General features: G+C 39.0%; 2 protein-coding genes across 3 annotated transcripts in view; one reads left to right on the forward strand and one right to left on the reverse strand.

Moving 5' to 3' along the window:
• Positions 1–27,857, reverse strand: part of PER3 (period circadian regulator 3) — a 40,969-nt gene that overhangs the window by 12,745 nt on the left and 367 nt on the right. Inside the window, exons 2-20 of one of the 2 annotated variants that reach the window (XM_008928737.2) lie at positions 27,373–27,488; positions 26,337–26,538; positions 25,247–25,295; positions 23,486–23,628; positions 23,064–23,142; positions 22,247–22,353; positions 21,858–22,014; positions 20,821–20,926; positions 20,313–20,438; positions 19,668–19,794; positions 18,453–18,597; positions 17,689–17,816; positions 17,050–17,253; positions 16,177–16,428; positions 14,935–15,671; positions 13,662–13,827; positions 12,941–13,118; positions 12,164–12,314; positions 10,499–10,645 (exon numbers count right to left, since the gene is read on the reverse strand). In XM_008928737.2, coding sequence (XP_008926985.2) covers positions 10,544–10,645; positions 12,164–12,314; positions 12,941–13,118; positions 13,662–13,827; positions 14,935–15,671; positions 16,177–16,428; positions 17,050–17,253; positions 17,689–17,816; positions 18,453–18,597; positions 19,668–19,794; positions 20,313–20,438; positions 20,821–20,926; positions 21,858–22,014; positions 22,247–22,353; positions 23,064–23,142; positions 23,486–23,628; positions 25,247–25,295; positions 26,337–26,538; positions 27,373–27,488 — 3,275 coding nt within the window. In that variant the 3' untranslated portion in view covers positions 10,499–10,543. Of the gene's footprint in view, positions 1–10,498; positions 10,646–12,163; positions 12,315–12,940; positions 13,119–13,661; positions 13,828–14,934; positions 15,672–16,176; positions 16,429–17,049; positions 17,254–17,688; positions 17,817–18,452; positions 18,598–19,667; positions 19,795–20,312; positions 20,439–20,820; positions 20,927–21,857; positions 22,015–22,246; positions 22,354–23,063; positions 23,143–23,485; positions 23,629–25,246; positions 25,296–26,336; positions 26,539–27,372; positions 27,489–27,857 lie in introns of those variants that run through there. The other variant, XM_029962360.1, reaches the window with a different exon arrangement.
• UTS2 (urotensin 2) lies at positions 581–4,471 on the forward strand. The gene is made up of 4 exons (XM_008928662.3): positions 581–728; positions 2,928–3,038; positions 3,513–3,556; positions 4,197–4,471. The coding sequence occupies exons 1-4, from the start codon at positions 623–625 to the stop codon at positions 4,311–4,313; spliced, it is 378 nt and encodes a 125-aa protein (XP_008926910.3). The 5' UTR covers positions 581–622; the 3' UTR covers positions 4,314–4,471.

The following is a 27,857-nucleotide window of genomic DNA, read 5'->3' on the forward strand; positions in this document are numbered from 1 at the left end:
ACAGATGTGAAATGCTGCAAGGGGGGCAGAACAAACAAAAAAAATTGAATTCCCCTAATACTATCTTTGTAAATTAACTAGATGTTTTAACTCCCTTTTTCTTTTACTTTTTCTGGCACAAGAGCCCCAAATACAACACAACACATTCATCTATCTCACAAAAGGAAAAAAAAAAGTTCATTTCGTATCAGATGCTTTGCGTCAAGCCTGCTAAGGCTCATAAATCAGCTGTCTTATTGCCCTGGTCATTTCAACCAACGTCTGACCCTTTTGTTAACTCATGATTTATAACTGGAAGTTACTTTTTTTTAAATGCCAGATTTATAAACTTTACTGTGCTTGGTTTGATATAATATCCATTTTGTACACCAAGCTATAAGACAGTAAATTTATTGTCTATGAACTGTTACCTTGAAAAATTACATCAATGCAAAGTGGTTCCCATTTAGAATCAATGGGTAATAAATTCATTGGAATTTTTTTTGAAGGGGGGAGAGAACATGATGATATTTATGAAGTCATAAGCGGGTATATAATGGGAGAAACTGGCAGCAGAGGCAACACTCAGACAGGAGTTCTGAGTTACAGGGGTAGACAAAGACAAAACATATTCAACACAGCAATGATGCATAAGCTGATATTCTGCTGTCTCATTATTGTCAGCTTCTCCTGTCCTCTCTCGTCTCTCCCCATCATCAACACCAGTGAGATGTCTTATCAACTCTCAGGTAAGAGTCTTCTGATTTTAATGATTATAAAGCAGGGGCAGGAACAATAAAAGCAGAAAAGAGGCAGGTGTGCTTTCTGAGGGGGGCCTTGATTTGCACTGATCAGCTGTAGAAAAAACAGGAATGCCTTCAGAACCAGTAGTGCAAGTGATATATCACTGAGTGCCAATCTTGTAAAATGGGGAGGTTGGGTGCCCTAAATATTTATCCCTGCTGCTTTGAGATCCAGGAAACAAAAGTATGTGTCCAGCACTGAATGTGAGCTGGTATTTAGTGTCTGAGCATTTGTAGGCATTGGGTAACTTAAAGAAACTTGGCTAGTTTCTTTTCTTCCTACCCTTTGAAGCGAGCTATGTTGTACTTAAAAAGGGGGAAACCAACCACAAACATCAAGAACAGGCAAGTCTGTCTTACACTCCTATGTATCGAGCATGCAACTTGTTTGCACTAATTCAGATCCCATTTAGCCCAGGGAAAGGATAAATCTTTGCTTGGAAAAGCTATCTTCAAAGTTTGAAATGGCTAGGTAAAAATGCACAGCAGAGTCTGGAAGGTTACTGTCACCAGACCTGACTTGTACTGGAAGACTTTCTGAAATGTGTTCTGAAAGAACAGGCAAATCAAACCCAAAGTTATTGCTTAAAGCTGACTATTAAAAAGTCACTGTTCTTACCAGCTTTGCTGGTGCACCAGCTGTTGTGCTGGTTAATAGGTATCAGTAGTCCCTAGTTTGCTTTGAAAATCTTGGACTCACTAAGCCAGCATCTTCTTAAGCTTTCCACTATGTAACCTGCACTTACAGGTAACCCTGATTCAGTATGGATATACCTATCACATCACAGAGTGAATAAGCTGGCTCTAACCATTATTGCATTTGCTCGAAGACATCCACTAGGCTTCTTAAATCTTCCTTACTAATATAAAGAGTCTCCAGGACTGATAAGATAGAAGAGGAACTGTTTTGAAGAGGATTGGTTTGGGGCTTTTGTTTGTTTGTTTGTTTGTTTGTCTTTAATCTCGAAGCAAATTTACCCACTAACACTGCTCTGATTTAAAGAATAATCCAAGGCCTGAGATATGAATTGTCTCCACACAGCACAGGAAAGTTACTGTATTCTTATTCTGAGTCTTACAATAAAAACCCCACTTTGCAGTTGTCCTTTTATGCAGTGAACAAATAATTAACATAGATGTCCGAGGTCTTCAAGTTCTTGATCTTTGTCCAAGTTTCTGAAATGTTGGGGGATTATTTTCAGCAGTTTATTTTCTTATATATTCCCTGTTGAGGAGCTGTACAGTCATACCCATCCCTGCAGTTCAGAGCAACCGAAACTCCATAGTGTCAGCTAGGCATGCAACTACAAAATGGCAGTCACATACACAACTAATGTTTGATAACCACAATTTTGAATGTCTGCTTTATATTAGCAAAGATGAAATTTACTGGTCAGATTACAAAAGTTACCTCAAATGTAGCACTGCTAAGGGCTTCTGTTGGCCACCTGCCATGGGGCACAGGCTGGCCACAGAATTTTAAATTCTCTATGCATATACAAATTAATTCTATCAGCTACCAGCAAACTGTTGTTTCAGAAAAAGTAATAACATTTGTACTGGTATGCACATTAACTGAGAGAGGACTGATACACACTGAGAGGCTTAGCTGCCAAAATAAATCGTAATATTTCCTACATTTATTCCTGCCCTTCCCTCTCCTTTTATTGCATTTAATAGTTGGGAAACTGAGCAAGTTAATAGCTCTTGAAGTTTTGTCTTTATTCATAGAAAAGCTCCAGCATAGAAACTAGTTGATAAAGAAATGGAGTTAAAATAAGAAAAAAAATATATATACAAGTCTCCATGCATACAGCTGAGTACTGGAAGGATTAGGATGAGTTCCTCAAGCAATGAGAGGGGCTGCTGTTGGTCAAAAAACTTTCCTAAGAAAACATCTGACAGAGAAATCTGAGATTAACATCAGGAAGGTACCTTTTCTCAAAGCTTTGGAAGGAAAAAAACCACAAAACCAACTATCCCCTATTATAATCATTAAATGAGGATGAATGATTGGTGCTTTTATGAAAATTTTCAATAGATGGGGCCAACAGACCTGATCAGAAATCACCTGAGACAGACTGAAACAGGAATTCAAAGCAAAATACTCACCATATGCCTGTGTCTATTATATTCCATTTGCAGCTGATGAAGACTCGAGATTAAACCTGGAGAGGCTGGGCAGCCCAGGAAGCACTTCTCTGATTAAGTTTCTGCCAGAGCTCTTGGGCACACTGACTGAAGACAACAAAGCAGGTGAGGATTTATCACAGCAATGGGAGAGCGCCCATGGTTTGTATCTCCAGCTTCCACAGATATTGTGCCCCAACTCCCAGGTATTTACTGAAATACAACATTATGCGTAGGCAACAGACTGCTGTCATTTAGTTAACTGGGACCTTGGGGAAACCCACTGAGCAACCATGCCTGCAGTTCAACACTACCTGATAAAGCCTCCAAAGGAGTTTAGCAAAACTAGGGCAAGGCAAAGACTGGCAAAGAAGCTGGCAGACAAAACAAAATAGCAGTCTTACATAACATCAATACTGCAGAAAGTGCAGAATCAATAGCAATGGATGGTTTGGGGAGCAACAGATGTTACTGCCTGGTCCTCTGAACATTCCAGTTCAAGAGTTCTGTCAGCTATAGCATTATGGAATGTGAGAATTATTTGTCTAAGTTTACAATTTCTAAATGGTAAAACATTTCATTATGTCTCCCCTCTACCAGGTCTTACTCCCAGCAACTACAACCCAGGGGAATATATCAAAGCGGTAAGTAAATGACCATCTGTCACTGAAACAAGAAAAATAAGATTCCACAATTTAAACTACACAGAATTGTTACCAAGACATCATTTCAGATCCACAGACTTCATAAACAGTATAGACTAAAGTAGCATGCCACAGTGTACTTGAAACTGGAATCACTTAGCAGTTAAGATAGGCAGGGGAGGGGGGAAAAGTGGAAAAAGAAAAGGAAAACAGAGAGAGCAGATAATCCAGAGCACTTCATTCTAAACCCTCCACCTTTTTTCCCCCAGAAAAACAGTTTTCTAAGTAAAGGCCAATTTTCAGCTTCATTAGCCCCAGGGACCAGTGTTAGCTGCATGTCATTTCCCCCCCCACACACTACAGCATAGGCCACACAGTATTATTATCAGATGTGTTATAAACCATTAGGTACATGGAGAACATAATCCCTGTTCACTTCCTGCAGAATTAAATACAAATGCAGAAGACAGTGACTCATTTTAGTGCATCATCTAAATCAGAGGGCACACTGGGCAGCTGCCTCTCCTTCTCCCAGTCACAACACAGGGCTGGGTGATCAGTCAGGGCAGTGAAGAGTGTACTTTCCCACTGGGAACAAGTACCATCCAACAGTAACCTCTCTAATGCTGTTTGACTTCAGACTTTCTACGGAAATCATCCTCGAATTGCTTTGCTGGGACGCTTCTTGACCAAGGACAGGAAACAGTACAAGAAACGTGGGAATCTTTCTGAGTGCTTCTGGAAATATTGTGTGTAAACAGGAAACCTCCTGACAGGTTGCATAATTTATACAGATGTCTGAAAACGTGAATATAGATTTGCTTGATTTAGAATGAGAATGAAGAAACATGAAGGCAACGCCTAACTTTAGACTCTACGCTACTTGGAAATGAATAAATTCTTGATATTTTGCAATTACGCTGTGACCAATGTAGTATTTTCTTAGAGCTGAGTACAACAGGAAGAAATTAATGGGACAAAAAGATAAATATACAACACAAAGAATTTGGGCAGGGGAAGCAAGATTTCCATGAGGTCCTATGAAACCTCCCAGAAGAGCAATGCCTCAGCTGTGTCTAAGTCCAGAGGCAAGAGGACTTTCTCCTTTGTCACTTGATGTAGACTGGGGTGTCAGAAAGAAAGGGTCATTGCTGCATTCCCTGACGAGCTGGTAAGGGATTAACAGTGCCCAGTCCCATCCTGCCATCCCCAAGGCACTACAAAACCAATAAGCACACGTCAGGATCAAGCATCCACTCTCACTACTGCTGGAGACAAGTTTCTCTTGTTCACTCAAGAGACCCACAAATCTATTTCTTTGCAGCACCTTGCCTAGCCCCCAGCTACCCATGACAACAGGGCTGTCTGTGCATAGCATGGGCTTTAAGAATTGTGTCTGGTTATCATCAAGCAGAAGGTACCCATGGCTGTCAATGTCAAGGCTTGCATCCAGATTCGGACAGCCAGTGGAGGCAGGAATGACACCATTTAAAAGATTCAGTGGCTGTGACCTGCACTTATTTGGCTGCACACACAGATACAGGAAGGTGACACATGGATATAGACAATATGTGTTACTAGGGCAAGCCACCTCCTGCTTGAGCACTCAAGGGCAGTGAGATTTGTTCCCTTGAGCTACCACTCACTGACAATGTTGTTGTATCTTGGCATGTAATGTAAATAAGGGAGAGGACAAAATAGCAGCTGCCAAATTCTTCTAGTCTGAAGACTCATATGCATAGTCTCATAGACTCATATGAGTCTACTCATATGCAGAGTAACACCATACTTTCTCAATCCTGGGTACCCTCCTGATAATATCTGGAAGGAATGAGCTAAACAGTCAGGAGTTGTCTCTGGGTGATGCCAATCTTGATAATATGCACAAACTGTCTGAGCTGTGAACCCTACCTTGCTCAATACATATTTTGCACAAATCTCATGCCAATCAAGGCTCACAGAAATCTTGAAGTAAACTCACCTAACAGTGATACACAGGCTACATTGATCTCAACAGTATACATCATAAATCTCTGACTTTGCTATTTAAACAAAGTCTACGGGCTTGAAGCAGCCTGTTCACTTCACATAAATTACAAGACAGATGATGCCAGCTGTAACAGAGAAAAATGTCCTCAGAAAGTCAGGGCAGCTGGATGCCCTGTGCAGTTATTTGTAATCTTCTGAACATTCATCCTTCTCTTACACAATGGAGCAAGTCAGTGCCTGTCTGGAAATTACTCTTTTTCTGCTACCTCATCAGCCAATAAAAACTTGTAGGAGAAGACTACAAGACATATATATTTTCAAACATTGACAAAGCAGGAGCATAGGTGGGCTGACATTGCTTAGATCTCTGAATAAAAACATAGAACCACTTTTTCATTTCAGAAGCCTATTCACTTTTCCTCATTTTTTTGACCAAAAATAGCTAGATGATTTGACTCACATTTTTAAGTATGCTTAGAATGATCAAATCACCCTTTAAAAAAAAAAAAATCAATAAACCATCAGCAATGATATATCCAATGATATATCTTCAAGATGCCTGTGTTTCAAGGAACTGCATCACTTATCAGAAGCACCTTCAGTTACATGCTCATCTAAGATTACTTCTTTCTTTACCAATTTCAGTACGATGCTACATCTTTTGTTCTGTACCTTACACTCCCTGCAGTGACTTTGCCTTTCTCCCACAGGCTTCTTTAAGCACATACATCTCTCTGTTAGGTCCCTTAAAGCAGAAAGAGATGAGCAAATTGTTTCTCTGCAACTAGTTAAGAACTTCACTGCTCTGTAAGACATACCTATGAATTAAACCTGCAATTTTTTCTTTGCACTTCCTCTAGAACAAAAAGTTCCCAACAAGATTAGCAGAGGCAGAACCTTTAAATCCTGCATGCCAAATCCCAACAGTTTACAAATCCCGATATAATATTTCACATTCAAAAGGTGCTTGTCCTTCTTTGCGGAATATAATTAGAAAGGAAAGAATATGTCCTGGAGTGGCAAGGGTAGAGTGCAACTGAAAAAATCAAACAATTACAAAACCCCTCAACAAAACAGCCCAAGTGGCCACTAAATGACCATTTTCACTGTACCCACAACCCAATGTCCACTGTACCCCAACCTATGTGCAATCAGAATGTAATATATCCTTAAAAATCTATTTTCTACAAATTATCAAGAACAAAAGTAAACACACATTTGAAACAGTTCTTTGCAGCACATTTTTCAGTTTTATTTATAAAATCAGATGCTCCTTTAAAGTGTACAGTTAAAATCACAACTGTAAATTCAACCACGGCTGAATATTATTTCAATAGAATACCCCTACCAACCGATGTAAAAAATTCATTTGATTGTGATTTAAAACTCGATTCAGCTGGAAGATAAACTTACCAACACATTACTCATTCAGCAAATATTTACCACATTGTAAAAATAACACAAGGGTCCCTTCTGTTCATAGCAATACCATGAAAATATCTGCACATCAACTCATCTTTTAAAACATAATTCTGTATTTATGAATACAACAAAAAAAAATTGCCAGCGAAATCCACCAGGGGTTTCCGAACTGCTGACGCCCCCACAGGGGGTAGTAACTGCATCAGTACTGTCCTTGCATGTTTTCCTTTTGATCACCAAAAAAGTGACCTTCCAAGCAGGTCTAAACTGTCCGCAACATTTTGCCAAGCAAAACAGTCACAGGAACAAAATAACAGGTGCAAATCTAGCTGCAACACTTACTCCACTGGTCTTTCAGATTGGAACTGCAACTGACTTTGATCACTCCAGCACACCAAAAAGACTAAAGGTTAGTAAAACCTGAAGTAAAAACTACCAGTTCCTGAAAACTTACGGAAATGAGGTCAAAGGCTTGATAAGGCATTTCATTGCAAGACATTGTGGTTCTAACAGGGTAAAGAGTAGCTTGGGAAACATTTGTTTTTTCCATTCTAAGCCTGGAATTGCCCTGATTTTTGGGCAAATAATTATCTCATCACTACACAGGGCACTGATTCACCTCTTCATTCCTCTTATATTCTTCTCCAAAATCCAAATTTTTTCCATAACCCAGGTCTAATGTAGCCCCATACAAGAGATCCTGCACCTAAGATTTAGCCAGGATTACAAACTCAGAATTCAAAGTCCTAGGCACGTGCATTTTCATTATATACAGCCAGAGGGTGTGTGGCATTCACAGCACTTTAAAAACTCTCTGGGCTTTCTGTTGCTCCATAATTCTACTGGGCACAAATTCATAGTAGTAGGGGGTACAAGAAGGGTTAACACCTCCAAACAAGAAACCCATGTAATATGATCAAGTTTCTGCATAGAGGTCAGAATCCTGACCTCTTGTAGCAAAACCAGCACAGGATACAGCGAGTGGATTTGGTATAAACTGGGGGTATGCACCTGTGCAAGTCCTTTGTGTCTCTGACTCTTTTTATACAACTGGGATAATAAGTCATCTTTTTGGCATGTTCACAGACCTATGGATGAAAAGCATTATTCAAGTGTTAAGAACAAATTACCATTCTCCTAAACTAAGTCCCACTGTTTTACAAAATGGATGACATGTCTGCCTGCTAAGACATTGCAAATCATCTCATTTTCATACTTGGGAAATGAACAGTGAAAATAATGTACACAAAAGAGCTGGCTATTACATTTTCTTCTGGCTTAGGGTTCAAAACTATTTTGAAGGAGACAGCTATCCTTACCTGAAGCATTCAAATTAACCTATTTTGCTACGTCTCAAAATACATTAAAGCAATCATTTTAATTTAAGCACAGCTAACTAGAATGGATTCTAGTGCATAAGTCTGATTTGACAGATAAGTTAATTAAGAAGCTTCCCAATCAAGAAAAAAACCTATACACAAAGCATCTTATTACATGCTTTAGAGCAAATATTTTAGGCAGTGTGATTATAAAGCAGAATACCATATTTGGAAAATGCTGTAAAAATACTAGGAAAGGTATAGGACACTGCCCACATTTTCCTACTTGAATACATAAGCTGCTATATGTAAACACCTAAGTCTCTTATTTTAAGAGGTGTTTGAACACAAGCAGTACTGAGGATGTGTGGACCTCTGCTGATTTACAACACAAGAAAAAACAAGTTTAAGTGGAAAAAGCTGAAAAAGAAACACAGCTTAAGAATAAATAGAAAGCAATAGGTATAAACAGAGCAGGCAAACATACTGTAAAAAAAAATTAAAAAATCAAATGAACACTGCCTCAGTCAAATTAGCCTTGAAAACTTAAAGTTGTGTAAAAATAACTTTCCTTCAAATAAACTTTAATGAGAAAGATTGTCACTGGATTGATTTTTAAAAGTAACAGAAACCTTTAGCTAAATAGTTTTCCTTCAATGACCTGCAGGTCACAGTATTTTTAACTTAACAACTCAAAGCTCACTAGTAATTGAAACTAAAGAAATAAAAATACTTCACACAGCAGGAAAGGAAGAATTACATAGAAAAAAGGGTAAATAATGTGTTACATTCTAAAACTCTGTTGAGAAGGCTAAGGTGATTAATAACACCACACAGAAAACCTGATTACATTCAGCTTTTGATAAACAAAGGGGAAATCAGACAAAATTTGCTGGACTTTAGTGTTTGAAGAGCACTTTGAGATGTCCATGAGAACAAGTTCTTTCACATACTGAAAGTGGTTACCACTTTCTGAACATCAAACTCACATTATGCACAAACTCCTTTTTCATCCATGGATTTAAACAGACTTTCTACGGAAAGTGACTCCATTATAAAGAAGTTAAAACTTGTACAGGAAGTCAAAAGTGCTAAGAAATAATGAATATGCGGTTTGATGTTCAAGTTCAGCTCCACAACATGTGACTTTTCACAAAAACAGAAGAAATGAACCTCAAACTCTTTTTGGTTTTGGCATCATCACAACAAAAGCAAAACAGGGAAACTGTTTAAAATTTCCTATTTGCTACATCTGGATTCAACTCGACCACTCTAAATCAACACCAAAAACATTAAGATACAAACCCACCTTCCAGAGCACTAGCAACATAAGATAAAAGATTGCATGTAACTACTTTAATTGATAACTACCTACCTTGAAAGAGAAGACTTTCCCCCCGCATCTGTTTTTAAAAAGCAGATCCTGTGGAAGGAAATAACCACTACATTGATATTTCTGGGGGTTTTTTTTGGCTGCTGTATGTAATTTAATCTCTAATGGATTTTCAAACCAGTTACCCTCAATTAATTTTATACATCTGCGTTGATAAACACAACTTTAAAATCAAAAGCTGTAAAACAACTTGGCTTCAAAACAGTCATCACAATAAACACAGGGAAAATCTTTGCTTCTTTTCTCTTCAGTTTATTTTTTTCTGATGGGCACAAGCTGGCAAAAGGCATTTGACGCAGAATAACCTGGCCAGTTTCAGCTGCTCTTTAAAAAGCCTACTGGATTCTCAAACCAGCTACAGTGACTTCAGAACCTCAGAGTATTAGGATCTTCAGTTTAGACTTTTAAATACTGAACAAAAATGAAGAATACTCTGCTGTAGCTTGGTTTCAATACATCCACCTTACCTGGAGAGTAAACATGCTCTGATCAGTTAGGTTCATTACCATAGGTTCTTAAACACTGCATCTTTTCAGACTCTTACTTGCCAAGTTCAAAAAAACAAACACCCAAACCAAAAAACTTTGTATTTTGCTCATCACCGAGTAGTTAAAGGTTAGAAACATATTCCATTCTGTGTCAAGTCTATGAGGTCAGAAAGTGAAATCTTTCTTCCAGTGAAAGATTGTCTTGAGAGTCATGCCAGGAGCGGAAGAGTAATGGAGGAAGATTTAGTTTCATAGTGTGACTGCTCATGTTGGTAAGAGATGGCCATGTAGATTCGCTGCTAGTATGGAGCAAAGCCAGAAGAAAAGAAAATGGGAATGACACTGAGCAGTTTTACTGACATAGGTGCTGATGCCCTCAGTGTTGCAGGAGTGGAGGTGGTTTTCCCTTGTTTTCCATATTGCCATCAGCCAGTACAGCCTCACAACTTGCTTCCCTGTTGTCACATGTAACACAGCCCTTTAAAAAGGAACAAGAAATAGTAATTTAAATTCTTCTTTTTATGAGTCTATTTCAAAGGGTCAAATCCTCGACATTGAAACCTCTCACCAATGGGCTGAAATCTCTCTAAAGCAGAGATTATACAGATGTCTTATTTTCAGAAGCAGATACTTGCACCTGCAACTTACCTTGTCTCAGAGATTAATCCTTTGGTTAATGGAAAATACACTTTTACCTTTGAGATAAAAAGGTACGTGGCTGCCTTGAATTTGAAGACCTTATAATTCAGCTTTATAAGCAAGCTCCTCATTAAAGATTTGGACCACAGCCCGAACAGCAACAATACTGAAGAACAGAAAAGGCTGAAACACCCGAGTGTATCGATAGACTAGACTGTTCTGGGTTTTGAGAAACAGTACAATATTGAAATACAGCATCGAAACAGAAATCCTACGTTTCCTTCTACTGTCAGAAGCCTGGTTGTATTCACAAAATCACAATCTGCATTGGAAATATGAGTTACTGCTTAGGAACAGATTCAGGACCTCGGATAGAAAATACTGATATTTGCATACCAATACATCTTGTAACATTTGAGATGTAAACATTCAACAGAATTTTCTACAAGATCACTGGACCTCATTTTGCTATCTGAATCAAACACAATGTCCTAACTACAACAGGACATATGATTTTTATCAACAAGGTATTAGGAAAACAAAGATAATTTTCTCATCTTCTTCTGGAGTCAAGGACATAAACGTCTCAGTTTTTTCCTCTAAGAATACATACCACACATCTCAGAAGGCCACATTTGACAATCCTAGCACATACAGCATGCAGTGCTCTAACAGACATGAGACTTTTCTGCTGCACAAGTACATGAATGTAGCCCACTGTGCCTTGAAATTTTCTGTACAACTCAACATTGAAGTGCTGAGTCTTTGTGGGACTAGATCTGCCTTGCTCTTCTCCACAGCACCTGGGAGCACTCTAAACTGATTATGACATTCGGAAGCAGTTTAGCAAAGTGCCCAAGAATTATACCAGCTAATCAAGAGTAAGACACCACCCACAGTAAAACAGCTATTTTTGTGTTTCTTACTACAGACCCGAATCTCCTGTGATTATGAGCATTTTGCAGCTTGCTGAACACACTGTCTCCAATCTTCACTGATATACCAGCATTATATGCTATTCAATCACAGCAACAATCAATTTTATAAGAGTAGAAGTCCTAACATGAACAGAAAAACCATCTCCAGTTGTCTTACATGAGATCATGACACTATTCCCATTTATCCAACACCGTGACCAAAAGACCTTTCTACAAATAGTTCCTACGCAGAACTTGCATATCTTGAAAACAAAGAAATACAATGGTAAGACCTGTATGCTGGCATTTCTCAGGGTACTCGAGCTCATTTCCTGCTTATACTGACATTCATGACCCCACACTGTACGATGACCCTGCCTAGAAATGCCTTGGTTGGCCAAGGCAGGAATGAGCTGCCAAGTCCTCTCCCACCTGCTCACCTGGGTGCTGATCTGCAGCGGGACAGTCTGGGTCCGGATCCACGTATGCACCTCTGCAAGCTCCTGCTTTTGCCCATCTGTAAACCAAGGCTGCTGTTTTCGCATGACTGCCAGCTTCTCCAGATCCTGCTTTAAAACTTCCTCTTTAATTCTGCAGGTAACAGACACCTGTGAACACAGCTATGCTACACGAAGCAAGGCAGGCACTGACTATACTACATTGTGAGAATCTCTTCATCGCTACCTATGGCTGAAGCCTAGACAGCATCAGTTGTTGAAAGGGGACGGTACTTTGTACTTTATCTGCTTTGTAAGGCTCCTTTCAACACTGGTCTAACAGTCAGTGTTTTGTTTGTTGTTGTTTTTGTTGGAAGTTTTTGTGTGTTTGGTGTGGGGTTTTTTTGTTTTCTTTTATGGCTTTATGTGGCTTTACTTTTAATGTGGAAACTCATTACAAATTATAGATAAGCCAATTGCAAGCAACTTGCAAATAACCTGTATTTTTACCCCTTTATGCAATTCAAAGGACAGGACAATAACCAATCCCATTAACACTTCAGCAAAAACATCACATGTTCTCTTATTTTAACTGAGAGGGGAAATGGGGAAAAAGTAGACAAAAGTAAATAACCAGGGCCTAAATGGCACAAAAGTAAACTAACACACCTTCTTGAAGTTTCATTGGTATGCATGCTGTTTCCATGGTACATCATTTTAATTCTACAGTTCTACGCACAATTCCAAAGTACATGTTAGAAACTGTTCATGTTTTCCAACCTGTTTGGCATTTGGTAATTCATTAGAACTCGCTCAGGTGTATGATCCATCATCACCCAGGCTGACTCATGTTTCGATTTATAAGCTGTCTCTTTTTCTTCTGCTTCCTGCTTCCTTTCTTCTTTGGAAGTTTCAGAAGAATAATTACCGGCAAAATACTTTCTGCTTTTCCCACTACCTGCTGAGAATGACCATGAAAAAAATAAATGCAGATCCCCCAAAAATCCCAGTAATTCAGCACAAAAAGTAAAACACCACCATTGTATTCTTGCGAGTTAGTTCTGCAATGCAAACACAGATACTCCAAGATGACTGCTCTAGAAATTACTACCTATTGAGAAATCAAAGTGCATTTTTTGTTATTCAAGATCTCCAAGGCTCTATTCACTCTTCTCAAAATTAATTGGCTCAACTCCTTTGCTTCTGAGAGGTCCTGCTCTAGGTAGATTCACCTTTACTCAAATAAGATGTAAACCAGTATCTAATGAAGAGAAAAGTGATAATGAGCAAAATGAAAAGTGACTTGCAAGTGAAAGGAATAACTTCTTAGATTCACAATTCCAGCTACAGTGACTGAAACAAACTTGGCTTCAAATACTGGAAGTTGGTGAAAAGTAAAGGTTACAGATCCTCTTACAGGAATTTCCCATTCCCATTACAGTGCCTTATTATTAACTACATGCTAGCAAGCCATCTATCACCAAATATCTAACTTCCCTACCTGTGCCACAACCAGAAGACTCATTGAAGCTAGAGCCTAAAGAACCAGATAAAGCTGATCCACTGCCTGATGCTGCTGAACCTGAACCCAACTGGGAGTCCTCGTACAGACTGTGGTCAGGAAATTCATGAGAAGCACTGTTATCACTATCTTCTGGATCACTGTCCTGGAGACAAAAAGCAAAACCAACATATCCATGGAAGTTACATTTAAGTTTGCAAAAGGAAAGTCATGCATTTACTGAAATTGTCACGTGTTGACCAAGTTCTCCTATCAATTCAACAGATTTGGGGTTTCTAGTTCTGAAAATGAATGGCGGTCTATAACTCAGGCTAACCCTCTTCATGGGTGAAAAATCAACAAGCCTCTATTCTTGTTTACTGGTTTCTGCTATAAATCCTTCCCCACTTTGTCAAGATGTTGTGCTGTTGCATAAAGTTAACATTTTCCGCTGACAAGAGAGAAGCAGTCAGTTCCCTTCACATCCTGTTAGACGGCATGGAGCAGCCACACACATCGAGCAATGGTGCACTACAGGGAAAATGAGAGTGTCTTCCCCTGATTCACTATGTGAAGCAACTGCTTCAGCAGCTAGAGGTACACCAACTCCCCTTCCAGGACCCTACCCTGCAGTTTCAGCTGATCCAGCCTTTCCAGCCCAATCTGGATTCAGGAGCCAACATTTTTTTCCTTGCCTGCAGAGCTCAGATTCCTGCCTCTGAGTTTACCGCGGAAGTTGGAGAGGCCTTTTCTATGCCCATGTATGGAAACCGACCCACACGGATCCCTGTTCTTCGTTCATTAGCTGCATCCCTGGGAGACAGAGGGAGTAATTAGAAGAGTATCTTCCCTTTGTTTTGGTTCTCCACAGAGACTGTGGGACTGGGTGAAAAAGGATGCAAATTGCGCAGCACTAACCAAGTTCCACATGCATAAAAGCCCCAAACCCAAAATTCTAGCTGACAGTTCCATTGAAGAGGCTGTTGCCAAAATGCGGAGCAGAAGCAGCTTGTGGCAGCCTAAACCAGATCATCTTACGTTTCTGTCATTTACTAAGTGCCAACACTGTACTTGTACACGTTCCCATAAGTGCAAGTATAAACTGCTTTTTCCGCCTCCTGTGCTATTTGTGTCCCACAGCCTACATAGCACAGCCAAAAGAAAAAGCAGCTGACAAAATCTGTGTCCCTGAAACACAGATCATCACCACAGGTTCTGGTGGCAGAACACTGAAAATCAGCTTCTCCTCTACGTTAAAATTTTTGTTACTTACACTTTTATCTTCTGCATGTGGTTTAACATCAGCACTAACGGAAAGTTCCATGGGCTTTGGTAGCTCTTCTTGAAGCAAATTCAGCTGAAGTGGGGAGCTGCTCCGTGAGCTGCTCAGCAGGAGGGCCTGGTCACACTGGCCCTCTTGCTGGTCCTCCCTGGATGTGTGAAAAGAGGCTGGAAAGGGCTGATCCACACAGTGTGGTGCTAGTGGTGATGGTGCACAAGGAGAGGGGGCTGGAGGTAGTGTAGTGCATGGATATGAAGAGGGGGGATAAGCACACTGAGGGTTAGGAAGAAAGACATTTTGAGGCATCTGAACATACGCGGGGAAACTCTGAAAAAATACAGCCATAAATGTGCCTATGCTTGGGGGATAAAGGGCTGGGCATGACTGTGCTTTACAGCATAGTTGTGATGATGACAAGGACTCAGGTTGTAATGAGTGAAGGGCAAGTTCCTCTCCTGCAGAAGAGGCTGGAAAACTAGAGAGTGGATCCAAATAGACAGGAAACCCCGCAGGAGAATGGACATTCAAACTGGAGGAGCCCAGAGAGGACACTTCTGAGGGAGAGAACAACTGTTTCTGAATTGCTCTCTTCTCACATGGAAGATTATTTCTATTTTTACTAGAAGACTGGCTATCTGAGGAATGTCTCTGAGGTTTCTGGCGCTTCAATTTTCCATGTCTGCCCTTTTTACAGCTAGCTGGGCTCATCTGCTTTGAAGGGGAATCCCCTAAGAAGAAAGAAAAATAGATACATTCACTAAATGACAGACCTAGGGGGAAAAAAAGAAAAAAAAAAAAGAGAAAAACACACAGATAATTGAGTGTGGCTTAATCAGAGAGCTGACCATCCTCTGGATAATTCTTCCATAAATTACTAGTGGATTTGCTGATGTATCTACAGTATTTTCCTTCATGTCATCAACTTTCTTATCAATCACTTTGGCTTATCCCAATCAGATCTTTTACATTCTTTCAAGGAGAGGCAATAAACTACTTGGGGATTTGCAGGGTTTATTGCAATAACTATCTGCTTTGTGAAAGACAGTAAGATCCAAGATGGAGCAGACCTCCTGTGTGAGTAATGCTGCTGTCAAACCCTGCAGTTCAAAGAAGTGTTCTGTTTGCAGACAGAGTAAGACACTAAATCATACACAAAGGAGAACCTAGTTCCATGGCTAGCTTGCTCTTTTTAAGTCAGCTAGCAAGTCTTTATTTCTCAAAGCTGCTGCCTACCTTGGCCACAGGAATGTCTGTTGTTACTTCTGCTTCCTTGTTGAAAGTAAGTCCTAAATGGAGAAAGCAAGATCCTCTGTCGGAACCTGTCAACATAGTTCTGTTCCTCCTTTTGAGTGTGGGCTGACAACGTCTCCTTTGTTAGCCCAACTGGCTTTAAGTCCTCAGGTAACATAGCAGGACTCTGAGTATTTACAGGAGGCAGTTCAATTTGTTCACTTCCAACAGCAGTATCCTCCATTGTAGTCACTTCTTTGAAGAGGGAAAAAAATAAATCACTCTTTGCTCTGGCTTTCTGGTGTCAACTCCCACAACACCCAGAGGGTTACACAGAAAACAATCTCATCTGAGCTACCAAGTAGATACAGGCTGCAGAGGCAGCAGGAGAAAACACCCTTTATACTCAAATACAGTTACATTAACATCAACTGAGCAAATTATTTTGCATGGTCTGGAAAACTTCAAATTCCCTTTGAAGTTATAGGCAGTTCTTTCTTCATATTTTCTTAGTACAACAGCAGCTAAATACTGATTTTTATGCTTCTTCCTGCATTAAAATGAACTAACATTGGCCCATAAGTAATTTTGTTTTAATCCTCAATGGCCAAAAGCACATTGTTGTGTTTGAGGTATATGTGATGAAATTCAAGGGGAAAGGAAATAGTGCAGTCTGCAAAAACTGTTTTACTAAAATACTCAGGCTCAAGTTTTATTCACAGTGTCTCAAGAAGTATCTCAATATTTCAGAATTTGCATTCAGAAAAATGTATCTTAAATGGACAAAACTTTCTCACAGTATACTTCTGTCTGGAAATACTGTGTAAATTCAAAAACCAGTGAGTCAAGTCAGCGTTTTGCAAGTGTGAACAGTACCTGATTCAGGGTGTGGGACGTGCACTATAGTGCTGCTGTAGCTGCACTGGCTGGTGACAGACACCACACTTGGAGCCTTGTTGGACAGGGTCAGGTCTGCCAGAGGAGCTCCCACCATGCCTGCAGTTCTCTGGTCTTTCAAGGCCTCTTCCAGATCAGCAGATATTGGAGTGTGGGACTTAACTGCTGACAGCATAGCAGTATCTATTGGTAAATGACAACAAAGTTTCTACATGGAATTTCATTCCATGCACTACGCTCCCAATTCATCAAATCTGACTGGTTCAGAAATAACCAGTAACTATGTAGACTATTAAAGAAGACAGTCTTCTATACAAAAAAACATTCATATGCCAGTATATACGAAACATGGCATAAAATGAGTGAGCAACAGAAGGTTCATTTAGCAACAACAAACAATACTTCTTTTGATACATTCTACGTTCAAAGACTTAACATTGTAGCTTATGCTTAACTGCGAGATTTAGGCAAGGAAATATTTACCACACACCTAAAATATCGTTAGCAGCACAGCAATTTAAAAAGTGGACATAAACCTTGGAACACGTAACAATTGACGTATAAAAATTAAATCAGTTGTTGTGGTTCTATTATGATTGTCAGTACACTTTGTGTTACCTTCCAATGCCTGGACTTCCTGCTGACTTTGCTGGACTTGTTTGTCATCTTCTGAAGATGATGATGATGTATTTGCAGATGATTTACATTTCCTTTTCAATGCTGGAATACTGCAGCTCTCTAGATATCTGAAATGAAAGCATATCACAGGAAGCTCTCCCTACTTTATGTTTTTTATTCCATTAGGAGATATAAACATTTGAATAATCCAAACTGGAGATCCAGAGGTTGTTAACTAGTATTTTAAATTCACTGCAGGAAGTTCTGGACACGTATCTGCTTTCCAAGGAGTATTTTAAATAAAATCTATCACTCTTTGAGGGGAAAAAGAAAGAAAGGAAAAAAAAAGAAAAAAGATTATATTATCCACTGGGTTAAAAATACTGAGATTCTATAAATTATATCAACTTTCTGTTTTATATGGATATTCTCAGAGGGTATAATGAGAAGATACTGACATATTATGTCCATCAAAATTCACCTGAATTCCTACTGCACCAGTGGTGAAATTAGCAGTAGACAAATGTCAATAAATAGTTGCAAACAGAATCTTAGGTCCTAAATTCTTCATTACTGTATAATTCAGATTTAGCAATCCATCCCAATGCTCAGTCAGAAAGGGAGAAAACTTTACAAACAATCCCAAATTCATCTCACAACTCAAAACCCAGACAGTTTTAAGACTAATGCAAAATGCTTGGATATTTACCTTCCACCAAATAACCTTAAACTTGTATCACTAAAATTGCTTCATAGTTTATTACCTGATGATACTATCGACACAATTGATCTGCTGATAGGAAGGAATATGCGGAGTCTTCTTTGGATCATCATAAAATGTGTTGCCTGGTTCTTCTGTGCTATCACTTCTCAATGTCTGAAGAAAACAGGAAGCAGTGTGCCTCTTCCCTAGAATAGAGGAAATCTTAAAGATTCCTCCTTAAGGGCATCTAAACGTTACCCTCACCAAGACATACACAGATATATACATATATATATACACACACACAGGCATTTATACTGTGATACATATATATAATACAGGGATATATGGCCTATGACAGCACAGCTCTCATTACTAAGTTATTCTGCATTTTCATCTCAATTTATATGTTTTGAGGCAGGGGAAGGAGAAGGGGAAACTATACCCGAAATAAACCAAACCCCCACACACTGCCTTAAACATCCACTCAGAACAACTAGTAAACACAAAGAAAGTAGCATATAGAAAACGTCTGCCTTTAAATTGTAAACAAAGCTGTAATTAATAATACTCTTCTTTCAATTTATACATCACAGAATCCAACCTGCTATTTAACAGTAATTCACAGCTTTACGTACCATGGATACACTGGTCAGAGTTTTATCAACTTTAATAATACAGTCCTCTAGAACAACACCAGCAGTTAATAGTAACTTTATAATAGACAGTATCATAGTGGAAAATGTTTTAATACAGATTTCTATCATATTTGAGGAAGCATCCAGGTTTCTCCATATATTTGCGCTAGGTACTAACTGCAAATAATGTGCATTAGGATAATATTAAGCACTCAGTGACTAAACCCCTACTTCAGCGGGAAGTGAGGCAGCATTGTCAAACCTATGATTGTTTCAAAGAGTCCATATAAAGTAACTAAGGGAAGCTTTCACAGTACTTGCTACAAGCATATGTGCATTTTCACTAGAAAACGTTCAAATAAATAAAAAAGTAAGTCTATTAACCTAGAGACAAATACGTTCCTCCATATCTCAAGAAGCAGTTAAAAAGTTATTGCATCTGCTGAGGTTTCTTTAAGTGGTGACTTTGGGGTTTTTTTTGCTTGTTTGGGTTTTAAAGAAAACAAACCTCTTCCTGTGTTTAAGCCATGCCAAAATGCTGTCTGGAGTTCTTCGGCATCACACCAGCTAGCCAAATTCATGGTTACAGATCTACAGGAGTTCATGTTATCTTACAGAAGATAACTACATTAACTTACCTCCTAGCACTTCTGAGCTCACAGCCTGTTCATTTCCATTCTGTGGCTTGCTCCTTGATGCAATATATAGCTGCTGTCCCAGATTCTTTATTCGGTTGACATCTGCACAAACTTGTTGCAATGTCATCTTGAGATATGTGAAAAATGTGAAATCAGAATAATATGAGTGCAAAGAGGCCATAGGAGTTGATTTGAGTTCTTGTATTCTTCAAATTGAAAGTGAGTGGATTATCAGCCTAAGCCTAATATCTACTGGTATTTGTAGATTTAATGAATCCAATTATCATGGTTAATTTAAGTAAATTACCTGTAAGAAAGCTCAAACAGCCTCAGCATTTGATAGTTTTAATACTGATGACAAGTCCTGAGAGTAGGAGTAAGCTGATGACTTACCCAGGAGCCTCACAAGGAAATTAGGTAATTGCAATGCTTGTTTTAGCAGTCAGTGTTTTCTATAGCAGTCAGCAAAATTAAGAGCAAAACCCAAAAGCCAGCACTCTGTAACTGATCAATTTAGCTTGAATATAGCTGTGTTCTTCCCACTTCAGTAAAGTTCATGATGAGAAGTGCATATGAGAGTAAACATTTTCATTTTAAAAGTGCGTTTTTACTACTCTGCAGGCAGTGACACATTTACAGACTTACTGGTTCCTGTATTTCCTCTGCACAATTCCCATTGGAGTCACTTGAAGAAGCTATGCTGACATAGTGCTCATAAGAGCCACTGCTTCCAAGGCTTCCATAACCACTGGAAACATTGTTGTGAACTGGCTGTATGAGGGCGAAAAATAGTAATTAAAAATTCATGCTTTTAGAGAACAAACTGAAGGAAACAACATACTTTACAACACAGAACGTCAAATAAACACAGAAAATCAAGTGAAAAATTCATATTTGTCTGGGCTCTACCATGTGCTTAGGAAGAATTCTCTACCATACTTCAGACTGTTTCAGGAGGCAGATTTATCTTTCAACACACAAACCTGTCAAACATTTTTTTTTTGTAATGAGGTGGGCCTGTCTCCATTTAGAACCTTCCTTTCAGACCTTTTAAAAGGCCATCCTCAAAGTAGTCTGCTAAGCAGACTCAAGTTTCTTTAGCCTCTCATTCAGAAGACCATCCAGTGTTCTGAAATTCCTTCATCTTTTTTACCTGCAGAAGCAGTTTGTAAATTTGTCCTTGCAATTCTCTTATTTCTTTCTCCACGCTGCTCATTTCTTTACTTCTTACAGCAAAGACATCTTCATTCAGAGGGCTTCTGGAGAGAGCCAACAATATTTCACTATTCATTATAATTTGATGAAGAAAAGGTAGCTACAAACAGTTAGAACAGATTCTTTATTTTATTATCATTATTTTATTTTGACTGCTTCTCTGAACCAACAAAAAGGGATGTCATCTGTCCCAACAGGTGCTCTGCTGGGGTAGTGGGGCAGTGCTATGAAAGCAGGTGGGCCCCAGGGAAGTCAACAGACCAGCAGAGACCCAAGTTACAAGGTTGACAAGCATCTACCCTTCTGTCTCCTTCACTCAGAAGACAAATTCACACCCCATAAAATCTTGAATAAAAGATCACTTTGAAAAGTCAGAAGATCATCCCAAAAAGCCATTTCCTATAAGAGAAACCAGGTAAGAAGAATACAGTCAGTCATATTTTCAAATCTCCTGGAAACTAAGGAGAAAAACCTGCAAAATTAACTTGCACATTCAACACTAATTGCATTTTTAAAAGACACAACTTTGGTAAATATTTAGATTCTGTATCAAGTAAATGTTCCAGAAGAAAATATGCCAGAAGGTCAATTAATTGGGTGAGCCAATCATGAATTTTAAGTAATTATTTGTTAAAGTGACCTGCTTTTTATGTTGCTTTTTAGCTTTTACTCATCTAAAACTGGTATTTTGATTTAGACATGTCCATTGTTGCAGTATTTGGACATCAACCATATGAAAATACATGCTAAAAAAAAAAAGTTGGTTTTGCCTTTTAGTTTGAAGTAATTCACTTATTTTCATACTTCATAAATGAGACTAATGCTGTTCTGAAGGAACGGGCTGAAGACAGATACTAGGTAGTTATCACATTTGCAAGAGCAACATTATGTCTCTAGTTTAGTACTTAGACTTTTTTGTTTTGCAGAGTAATCAATGAAAAGGACTTTAATAGATTAATGCTACAACTGACTTACGTCCGGACTTTGTGTCGGCCAATGATGAACACTACTTTCCTGCTCCAAGGATTCACAAAACTGGACCAGCTGGTATCCAGTATGACATAATCCCCATTTTGAGTACAGAATCTAATAGGTAAATGTTCAAAAGGGGGTTGGCCAGCAAATTTCAGTACTGAAAAAAAACCCACAATGAAGAAACAAGGTTTAGTTTACATTATGACACAGTAGTGCAAGCACAAACACTAATGACTGGGGTCCTTAAAACTTTGTGATTCAATATGCTTTGATCTCAAACTGATTGCACTACATTTTTGTCTAGACTGCACATAAGTCACATGTCAAGCAATGTGATAGGAAAGAATTGTAAAACTTATAGAAATTCCTCTAAAAGCAACTGTACTTACTTTTCCGGTGAACGGTAATCATCAAAGGACGATCTTCCGGGTGCAAATACATCAGTATGGATGTTCCAATTAAATCTTGAGGTAAGTAACCCAACAAAGGCACTGCTCTGAAACCCGAACACATTATGACAGGTTATAATACAGTTTTGAGTACTTACATCCTTAACTCTTTGCTTGTCAGTGAAGGGCCCATGCACGATCTACAATGGAATGAACTAAAGCTACAGAACATTTTCCAACCTAATAATCCTCCACTGCAATACAAACACGTAAATACGAATGACAAACATTTCTGTGCCTGGAGATCTAACAGATATTCACACCTGCAGGCAGTCTTGTGCTTGTCTACATCAAAGGAAAAAAAAAGGGATCTTGAAAAAAAAGAGGTCATAGGTAAAATGGGAGTAAGAAATCTGACAGGCACAGTGCAAGATGTACTGTAAAAACAGTCTTGTGGCTTTGCAGGAGAGAGCTTCAGTCTGGCCAAACTTATTTGACCAAGCTCAGTCCAGCTGTGTCACCACTCTGATCCCCAGAGCTTGGCATTACGCACGTTTTCCACTGTGGGTGCTATCACAGCTCTCCACTGCCCTGGGTAACGAAAACTGGCTGTGGTTCTGTTCAATATGCATGTTACGACAAGGAAGGACATTACAAGGAGTGCAAGATGTTTTCTATGAGTGGACTAACACAAAATTGTTTTATTAACTATTGCCAACTGCATAGTTCAACTATCTTTACTTGGGTCTCTAGCTGTATCATCAAGGGATTTTTTCCTACCTCTCCATGCACACCTCACAGGTCTTAAGTCTCTCACCTGTCATCTATGTCCAGAAAAACACATCCAGGGGTGTGAGTGGTGGTGAAGATTCTTTTATCCATAGGAATTCGAGGAGCTAATAAAAACAAAATATGCACTAAGACAAAACCTAGGCATTACTTTTGCTCAGGACAGAGATTTACTGGCTCCTGACCTTTTTAATTGTTCACTGCTTTCTGACCAATTCATTACATTACAAAACATTTTAGATGTTTAGATGCTACAGACCTCTCTCCAAAACAAAAATAATGAGGAGAGGTGAAATGCTTTGGGGCTTGGCAAAAGCAGCAGAGATGCTCTGTATTCACACACATGCACACACAAGCTGCAAGTTACACAGGTGAGACTACCCAAGCACAAGTTCTAAACAGAAGAGGCAGACTTTCATACACTGCATTCACTGGAATCTCCTGACTTGCCTTCATATCCAGAGTGAATTTTCTCAGCCAAAGCTAAGCAGCAGGATTCTGCATCCACATGGACAGAAGTACACACATGGACCAAGTATGGGGTGATTCGGAAGGGGTAACAACGTGTTTCTTGTTCTTGGTCTTTACCACCCCTGAGGAAAAGTAAAAGGGATTCACACACTGTTTTTAAGACTCACATACTTTGTGTCAGGGCTTAGAACCCTGCATGGAGAAGTTATGCTGAGCACACAGATCCAGATAGTCAGGTCCTACACACACTCCCTTGTGATTCAGCAATACTGATCTCTCCCCACACAAAATCAAGTAGGTGTTTTGCCTCCAGTGCTTGCATTCAGAGGTTGTCTAGAAATACTATTCCTCTAATGGTTAAAGGCTACCTTCTAATTCTCAGTCCAAACGTATTCACAAGAACCATTCATTTGGTTTTGTGCTCTCTTTCAAGATAAACAGTTCTTTTTCTGTTTGTTGTTTATTCTGTACCACTCTTACAGAAAAAAAAATCTGACTCACTGAAGTTTTGTTTGACAGAGCTACGTAAGTAAGACTCCTCCAGCCTTGTTGTTATTCTTTGACTGCCCTCCATGAGAACTTGTCTTCCTAGACCACGGTGAACAGTAGCAGCACACAACACTGTAGATGAGATCTTAACCATGGCTTTGCAACAGCTGCATTAGCGATTGCCCCTTTCTATTGTAAGTGTTATAATTGCAGTATCTTACCCAGTTCTGACAGAATTGAGATAAATTTTTGGAGATTATCACTTACACTAAAAGTTACTTTCTTATTCCACACTTAGTTTTGTAAAATGATTCTAGAGAGAAGCTAGTATAATAAAACCTACTTCTGACACCCCTGCCTTTGGGAAAACAAAAGATACAAATGGAGATTGGATACAGCAGAAATTTAACTCACAGAAACCCATTTTCTTACTTAAGCCTACTGTGTTCCTGTGAAAAAATATTTTTATTTGTGATGCTAACATAATCAAATGATCTGTTATGTAAGGGAAGTAGAGGCAGATGTCTTAAGAAAACACAAAAAAACTACTGTAAAATGTTTACAAACAGTTCCCCCAACTTAACATTGCTATCTGTCCTGCTGTACTTATTCCAGGTGCCCTTACACAATTCAAGATACAAATGATTTTAGAGCTCAGGTTTTTGAAATACATATGAATGAATCAATGGGCAACTGAAAGATGGAGTAAATGTTATATCTGCTCAGAAGCAAACAGTTCTTACTAAAATCAAGAGATCGCCTGAGTCTGGAACAGAACTGCACTGAAGATGAAAGGCCAGTTTCAGGTTTTTTCTTCTTTTAGCTCTAAGATTAGTCAGGTATAAAGCAACAAACAGCATCCCTAGTGACAGCAAGTAGTATCTCAGGAGTCAGGTCTCACACTGGGACTCGGGCGACTGAGTTTCTGCTAATGCTTTCATCACAAACTCTCAAGTAATCTTAATCTTAAGCAAAATAATCTTTGCCTCCACCCCCAAACAAGATCATTCTTCTCCTGCATGACAGTACAGAAGGAAACTGATAGATCCAAAAGAAACATGAACAGTTTTCCTTCTATCCCCGTGCAAGTTTATGCATCATTCTGGGAAAGACACTCAAAGTGTCCTACTGGATGCCAATATTAAACACAAGAAGCCCATTTTGTAATGGAGTTTCATGAGCTCACACTGGTCAGCTGTAACAATAGAACAGTTTCTGCCTAGTATGGTACCCTTGTAATAATGTACTTACCTGATCCTGCAGAAAAAGGATTTCACCTGGGCATATTCATACAGAGAAGCTAATAAGAAGAACACATTGAAAGTATCAGTTGATATGCTCAAAAAGGTCACACCTATCAGAACTATTTTAAACTCTGCATTTTCCAGACTTTCTGAGCAAGACTGAAGTCTCACAACCTACTCTTCATTAGCTACTGAATTAGCTGTTCAACAGTCTGCTCCCACCTCAAATGTTACCTCTCTTCTTCAGCCCACTCACTCTTTGGGAAGTGGCTGACCTGGAACTAAATTCAGAGGAAATGTGTATGACCTAAAAAAAAAAAAAAAAAAAAAAAAAATCCTTTCTCCAGTGCATCACTATGAAAAGCAAAGTTGACATTTCCTGGCTTTATGAACCATGTAACAAAAACTATATACAGGCAAGAACAACTCCATTGGGGTGCCTCTGCTCTGCTGGGCAAGCACGTGACTGGCTGCCAAGTTGTGGAATCCCTGGTATGTTAGCATTTGCAACCTCCAGATGTCTCACCATCCTTTGACAGCAAGGACTTTGGACTTCTCAGATCTGATACCAGAACAGCCTCAGAACAACCCATGTCTAAGTGGGCAAAAGACACACCCGTGGAATGCAAGCTACACTTAAATTGCTCACAAATAACATAGGACTCAAAAGTCACAGTTTAGACACATCCGGCATTAAATAGCAAGTCAGCTTAAAACTTGGTTTTGGTGAGCTATATTCACAGCAGGAAGTAAGTGGACCATAAAGACAAAGCACCTAAGCAACCATAAGGTATAGATTAAACAACTTCAAACTCACAATTAGACCTCTAGTTTCTTTTCAAAAAGCAGCAGTATTTGGAATGAGTAAGATGGTACATGAAACAACGAAGTATCTGTCTTTTACTTACCCCAAGTAAGAGTCAAGCCTCTAAGAGACTAGCAAGAACTAATCCCACAGCCACTGCAGTTTTCAAAGTGGAAGGGAAACAAGTGTTGCTGATGTATACTGCTAGCATAAGCATTTAAAATGAACTACTATTCTACCCTGTAAAGACAGAAAGACACATAGCACATTTAAAAGCATTGCCAAGTCCCACCTGTTTCACTTTCCATGTTCCAAAGTGGCAGGTGAGAGTGATCCGTGTGTGTGTAGAACACACTCACATCCTGAGGGACAAGCAACTCCACAAACCGGGAAGAGTCCAACACTTTCTTCTTATAGTTTAGGATAGATGCTGCCTGCTCAGAAATATGTACTATGCGTCCAGAAAGCAAAGAAAATACAGCCACAAATGTGTCCTGGAAAACAAATGTTAAAGGCAATCATCCCCCCAAACTGTGAAGATAAAGAGCAAAGCAACCCCAAAACAAACAAATCAACCCCAAACCACCACATACCACAACCTCAGGATGAAGTTCAAAAATGTGTTAATTTAGCATCCAATTAAAGTAGTGTGTAAAATACTACACTCTCCAATGCCATAACAGCATACTCAAGATTTACAAATGCTAGTAAAACTGCAGTATCAAAACTGAAACCAATCAGAGCGATGCTTGTCTTTGTCCAGAATGACTGGTTATCACTCCACACACTTCTCCCCAAATTTCAGAGGGTTCACTACAATTCCACACACAAAAATACTCAGAGCTTTTCAAATAGCAACCATTTGCAATACTTCTGATACAGCATCTAACAGTATTGAATTTCAAAAAACACTCTTTTCTTTAAAGCAGAGCCAGAAAGCATGACAGATATCGCAAAACAAGAAAAAAAAATTAAATCCAGAGTACAAACAGAAAAAAAAGCCTGTCACAACTCTAAACTTGATTGTTTTTGAAAACTTTTTGCTGTTTCAAGAGATTACTACACTGTAAATGAATTCTCAAAGAGCTATCTGTTCTTGGAAAAAAAAAGAAGAAAAATTAGTATTTCTTCTACTCATTCTCATTGGGTACCCTGAGACAGCACAGATAAGTAGTAGTCTTGATCTAACTTTAAAACTTTAAGGCCTCTCTGGCTAAAAATTAAAGGCCTTTCAATTTTACACATTCTATTTCCACAGAACGATGTAAGGAGACTAAATAGAGTGCAATGGCAAGTGATGAACTTCTTGAGTGTGCCTGAATTCTTACAGTGTTTTTTGGAGTGTGTTCAGATGCAACTGCCACCAACTCTTCTATGCTGTATGTCACCACATCAGTCTGAAACACTCTTCGGTCATTCAGAGCCTGGAAAAAGTCATTGTTTGCTAATTGAAAAAAAAAACAAACAGAAAAGCAAAACAAACACAAGTAAGTCAGTAAGGAGACTACTTTGAAAATATTTCTTACAGCCCTTGTACTTTTGTCATCTTTTTGGTGAAGTCCAAGGTGAGATGAAGAAGGTCTGTGTAGTGACAAAGGGAAAAGGAATACTGATTATACTACTGGAATGACCTAGTTATGTTACAGAAAACAAGCATGAAGAAGTAGAAAGGACAGAATGTGATGGCAAAAGAACAATTTTAGCTACCTAGTTCTGTTGAAAAAGACAAACTATCCAATAATTTTTCAAAGCGGGATGGGAATGATGTTTTTTCAATATACACAGAAAGGTACTAGTAGGCACCTATTAGCTA

The sequence above is a fragment of the Manacus vitellinus genome, unplaced genomic scaffold, assembly GCF_001715985.3.
Source record: "Manacus vitellinus isolate BGI_N305 unplaced genomic scaffold, ASM171598v3 scaffold_46_pilon, whole genome shotgun sequence".
In the NCBI taxonomy this organism is placed as follows: Eukaryota; Metazoa; Chordata; class Aves; order Passeriformes; family Pipridae; genus Manacus; species Manacus vitellinus.